At 41.9% G+C, this 5,976-nt stretch overlaps 1 protein-coding gene across 1 annotated transcript; it reads left to right on the top strand.

Moving 5' to 3' along the window:
- Positions 1-3,970: 3,970 nt before the first annotated feature.
- Positions 3,971-5,482, top strand: LOC122726643 (NF-kappa-B-activating protein-like). Its single transcript, XM_043964485.1, has one exon. The coding sequence runs from the start codon at positions 4,105-4,107 to the stop codon at positions 5,389-5,391; it is 1,287 nt and encodes a 428-aa protein (XP_043820420.1). The 5' UTR covers positions 3,971-4,104; the 3' UTR covers positions 5,392-5,482.
- The last annotated feature ends 494 nt before the right edge of the window (positions 5,483-5,976 follow it).

Raw genomic sequence — 5,976 nt, 5'->3', positions numbered from 1 at the left:
GTTGAATTGTAGAAAGGAATAGATGCTAGGTATAAAGACACTACATCCACTGGAGACCAATTCTAGATCTCCATGAGATTAAGGATATTAAGGCTTTGTAGTACAGCAGGTATAAATTGCCTTGGGCACATTTTCCTTTCATGTATGTCTCACTACCCTTGCCTTCAAGAAATTGAAAGTTTAACAGGGTGGTTAGGATTGTTACTTACGTATATTTGATACAAAAGGGCAGTGAGGTGGTTCTGTAGATAGAGTGTTGGGTCTAGAGTCATCTTCCAGAGTTCAAATCTGGCCCTGGATACTTACTAGTTGGGTAACTCTGGGCAAATCACTTAACCTAGTTGCCTCAGGTCTTCGAACTGGAGAAGGAAATGGCAAACATATCTAGTATCTTTGTGAAGAAAAGCCCAAATGGGGTCATAAATAGTCAAACAAAACTGAACAACAGAATTTTTGCAAGACAAGGGAGAAATCCAGACAAAGTGTTCAAAGAAAATGTAAGAAAGAAGAGATCTTTAGCAAGTAGAAAATAAAAGGAAAGCTTCATGGAAGAGGTCATCCTTGAGCTCAGCTTTTTTTTTTTTTTTTTTTTTGCAGGGCAGTGAGGGTTAAGTGACTTGCCCAGGGTCACACAGCTAGTTAAGTGTCTGAGGCTGGATTTGAACTCAGGTCCTCCTGAATCCAAGGATAGTGCTTTATCCACTGCGCCACCTAGCTGCCCTGAGCTAAGCTTTTAAATAATAAAAAGACTAAATTCCATGAGGGTAAGGCCCACATCTTATCTAAACATTATGTTTCCTAGGACCTGGCACAGAACCCTTCAAGCGGCAAGCATGTAATAAGTGCTGGGGTATGTGTTCTAGGTTTCGAATAGAGGTATACTTGCAAAATTTTAACACTTAGCACCCCAGGGGAAAATGTGTACACCACATACTTTAAACTTGAATTATTCACAATGAACATTTAATAATTAGCCTAGAGACCATTAGAGATGTTCCATTGTATTCCTGGCTCATGGCCCTTGTGAATACAAGAAAATAAGAGTGCAGGTAAATATTAGAGACCACTTAGTAGTCCTTTCTGTCTAGAATGTGGGGGGTGGGGGGAATCTGCTAATACAAAGTAAAATAGACAATTAGCATAATTATTTAATTCAGGCCTACAAAATATTTAGGATCATAGTATTTATAAAGCATTTAAAGATTTACAAAGCTATTTACATATGTTAACTCATTTGAACCCCACAACAACCCTGTAAGGTAGGTACTATTATCATTCCTAATTTATAAAAACTGAGACACCAAAAAGTTAAATGATTTGTTCAAGGTTAATAATAGGTGTATCTGAAGCAGAATTCTGACTCCATTCTCCTCTACATAGCAGAGCATACTTCAGAGCATTTAATCCACTCATTTTCAGTTGAGGAAACTGAAGGCCACAAATATACATTGACATGACCAAGATTACACAGGTTTAGTAAGCATCATTTAGGATGTGAACCCAAATCTTCTACATCCAGAGTCACTGTCCTTTCCATTGTACTAAGTTCTCCAAATAAAGCAGGTACTTGTTTTGTTTTAGTTGAATTATCTCAAACTGCCAACATTTTCCACTTTAACTCCTGGCTTTAGACATTGCCTTGGTAACAGCTAATCATTAATTGACTAATGTGACTGATAAAAAGAATTGGTTGCTTTCTATCCAAAATAAACTTTTGTATTATGATTGCTACATTTTTATGAATCTGAGATGACATCAAAATGCCTACAAAGTAAAATCTCATCATATTTAAACAAATCCTATAACATTAATAAAGGTGTTTAAGCAGGCTCTTCTTGAGTTACACGTTATTTTAAGAAAAAACAAAATGCCATTACCAGTGGCACAGTGGATAGTATACTGGGCTTGAAGTTAGGCAAAAATGAATTCAAATTTGATCTCTGACATTCACTAGCTTTGTGAGCCAAGGCCAGTGAGTTAACTTCTCTGAATCTCCCTTTTGTATTTGTAAAATGGAAATAATAACATCTACATTAAAGGGGTATTGTGAAGATAAAATGAGATATTTGTAAAGCATTTTTGCAAATCTTAAAGCATCATACAAATGTTAGCTGTTATAAATAGTTACCCTTACCCATGGAAAATTAAATAGCAGATAAGAAATCTGAAAATCAATATTTGATTCTGACCCACTTCAGCATTTTCTTGATATTTATGTTTCTGTTTCTAATTGGGTACTTATTTTACCTGAAAAAACCTTGTATTTTCTTGTACTTTCTATTTCTTCTTGCTACTAGATACTGCCGAAATGATTGCAATACTGTTTATCACTTTAAAGCATTGTTATCAGTATCAAGCCAAATGGGATCATTCCAGAACACAAAAGTTTGCATTTGCTACTTTAAAATCAAGCAAATTAAATTTAGAAAAGACTCAAAAAATCAAAACTATAGCTATAATTTACAATCTCACTTTCTGTTGTTTTTCTCATTTCCAAGAAGAATACGCTTGCTATTAAACTGACAAATAATTTTACAATTTTTAGCAGCCTTGATCGCTTCACGTCTTTTCCAAGCCTGAGATTATACTGCCCCCTAGCGGATGCGATCTCATGAACTGGGTGGGCTACAGTAAAAAGTTTAAATTTACAAGTGGCTTTTTTTTTTAAAGGAAGAAGTCTGGAATACAGTACAAACATACCATAGAATATAAAACATTTTAAAAATGTCTTCCATCTCCCTGTTTTAGAGTTTGTATGCATACATCTCTTAATTAAAAAAAATAATATTATTTAGGACTACAAGACTGTTGGCTTTGTTTGGGTAGCTTCTTCAGGATTGGACTAGGGAAGCAAAAAATAGCCTCCTTAGGGGGTTTTGAGCGTCTATTGAATAATACATCGCAAACGTTTGAAATTATCAAATAAATCTTGCGATTATTCCCAATTCCACAAAAGCATTTCCTTGCATTCACAAGCTTAGCAAAAGGTTTGTGTGAAAGTGCACGGGCCACGGGAACCAAAGAATGGCCTCATTAGTTCTAATGAGGCACTGAAATCCAGAGGCATTCTGGAAAGAATACTGGACACAGTGTCGCAGAGAATCGTATACACACAGCTCCAGAGCTGAAAGGGACTTCAGAAGTCAGAAGTCAGGGAATGGATCTCAGAAAGGTTAAGTAACTTGGCCAAGGATTTACAGGTAAAAAGTAGCACAGGCAGAATTCAAATTGTCCTACTTTCAAATCCAGTTCTTTCTCTACTGTACACAGCTTGATTTTGGCACTTGATACTTAGCCTCTCTGGGTCTCGGTTTCTTTATGTGTAAAACGAAGTTGTTAACACCTTCTAAACTGCCACCCTTATAAGACCCCTTCCAACGACCAGGGAGGGGAGAATTGCGAGAACGAAATGGGAAGGAGCGGGGAAATGAAGAGGTGTTCAGAGCATGTAAAACCTCATTAATTCTCACACCAGGGGACTGGCAGTAGTTCTCATGGTAGAACGATGACGGCCAGGTGATCACGGCAGCCAGATTGTAGGAACTACCAAGGAAAAATACTTCCGTCCGAGGAAGCAAACAGGTCAGAGCACTAAAGCAGGACCACACCCCTCCCAGGAGTTTTCTCCGATGAAAACTGAATCCCTCTGCGCCACCAGCTGCAAACAAGCGGCGGTTTGTTAAACCCAGCCCAAGAGGATGGGCCACGCCTCTCCTGGGTGTTCTCGCCAGTGAACACTGAATCTCTGCGGGTCGTCGTCGGTTAACAGGCGGCAGTTTGTTAAACCCAGCCCAAGAAATTGGGCCACGCCCCTCCCGGAAGTTCTCTCCAAAGGAAACGAAATCCCTGTGTACCAACAATCGGTAATTCGCTAATCCCTGCCCCAAGCAGGACCACGCTCCTCTGGGACGGTCTATCCAATGAAAACTGAATCTTTGTGCGACGGCATCAGAAAGACGTCGGAGTTTGCAAATCCCTTGCTTTGAAAACGGGCCACGCCCCCTCTGAGGCAGTTTCTCGCACGGGAGTTAAGGTAAAGGCTTCTTCCGATTTCTCTTCTCGCGAGAGCGCCTGACGGGGCTCTTAGCAGAGCGACTCGGCGCTATGGCGCCGGCCTCCAGCTCTCACAGCCCGGAAGATGCCCCAGGTTCCCGGCGTCGGCGTCACGGAGGTGGCGGACCATCGTCCGCAGCATCAGGAGGCGGCGGCGGCCACCGAAGCTCTTCTGAGAGCCCTCCCGACGCCAAAGCCATTCGCTCGCCGCGGGGCCGCTCTCGTTCTCGTTCCCGAGAGCGCAACGGCTTCCGGCAGCCGTCATCCTTCACGGAGCCAGGAGGCCCAGGCCGCAGCCGCCGCAGCCCCAGCCGGACCCACGGCCGTGAGCGAGAGCGACTCCCCGATCTGCGCAGCTCCTCGTCTTCATCTTCCGCCCACTACCATCACCACCACCACTACCATCACCATGGGGGCGACCGGCAATGGCCAGATTACTACGAGAAGGAAAAGGAGGAGAGCCTGCGCCAGAGGAGATTAAATGAGCGGGAGAGGATCGGGGAGCTTGGAGCCCCGGAGGTCTGGGGTCTTTCCCCCAAGATCCCTGAGCCTGATTCTGATGAACACACCCCCGTAGAGGAGGAGGATGCGAAGTCTAAGAAAAGTGCTTCAAGTTCCAGTTCTGAGGAAGAAAAGAAGAAGAGGAAGAAGAAGGTGAGCCGCTCCAAAGAAAATGGTCAGAGAAAAAGAAAGAAGAAAACATCCAAAAGAAAACATAAAAAGTATTCCGAGGATAGTGACAGTGACTCTGATTCTGACTCTGATTCTAGCAGTGAGGAAGAGAGAAGGAGGGTAAAGAAAGCCAAGAAGAAAAAGAAGAAGAAGCACAAAGTGAAAAGGTCCAAGAAGAAGAAATATAAAAAAGAATCTACCGAGTCAAGCTCAGATGTCTCTGATGAAGAGTTGCCAGAAGATGATCTCTGGATTGAGAGATCAAAGAATGCAGAAGCTATGGATTTAATTGGACCAGAAGCACCCGTGACACATGCCTCTCAAGATGATAGACCTTTGAACTATGGGCATGCTCTGTTGCCAGGGGAAGGTGCAGCCATGGCTGAGTATGTCAAAGCTGGAAAGCGCATCCCTCGAAGAGGAGAAATTGGCCTGACCAGTGAAGAAATTGCATCATTTGAATGCTCAGGCTATGTAATGAGTGGTAGTAGACACCGAAGAATGGAAGCTGTGCGACTTCGAAAAGAAAACCAGATCTACAGTGCTGATGAGAAGCGAGCTCTAGCATCCTTTAACCAAGAAGAGAGAAGGAAGAGAGAAAACAAGATTCTAGCTAGTTTCCGAGAAATGGTATATAGAAAGACAAAGGGGAAGGATGACAAATAAGGACTTTATTAGTTGTGCAGCCAAAAATGTTTAAAGTGTCTTTACAATCATATCTTTTTTCTATTGAAATATAAACAAAGTTTACAACGCACCTTTGCCTTTTTTTTTAATTCGAAGAATTCCTCCAGGAGAATGTTTATAGAACTAAATTAATTAATTTATCATTTTGAATAGGTGTGATTTGGCCTGCTCAATCCCTGGATTGTTCATGAGTGCTAGTTAATGAAAATTTGTGGGGTGGGGGGAATAGAGGGGATTGGTTATAGAGTGGTTCCTTAAGCCCTTTGCAATTCTGTTTTATTCAGGGTTAGATATTTGGGAGGAGGGGTAAAAGGTAACCATGGTCAACTCCAAAAGGTGGGAAATGTAAATCTTGCCCTGTTAAGGTAGTGACACTTTTTCTTTTTTTTTCTTTTTTTTGTTTTTTTGCTGGGCAGTGAGGGTTAAGTGACTTGCCCAGGGTCACACAGCTAGTAAGTATCAAGTGTCTGGGCAGAATTTGAACTCGGGTCCTCCTGCCTAGTGCCACTTTTTCAAGATAAAACGTAGCATCCTCTGCTCTTAACACACTTGCTGCAGAGGGAA

The sequence above is a fragment of the Dromiciops gliroides genome, chromosome 4 (genome assembly GCF_019393635.1).
Source record: "Dromiciops gliroides isolate mDroGli1 chromosome 4, mDroGli1.pri, whole genome shotgun sequence".
NCBI lineage: Eukaryota > Metazoa > Chordata > Mammalia > Microbiotheria > Microbiotheriidae > Dromiciops > Dromiciops gliroides.
This window is presented reverse-complemented; position numbering and strand designations above follow the sequence as displayed.

What these genes read in the sequence shown, in the direction of transcription:
- LOC122726643 (XM_043964485.1), top strand. Translation starts at nt 4,105, where the DNA reads ATGGCGCCGGCCTCCAGCTCTCACAGCCCGGAAGATGCCCCAGGTTCC.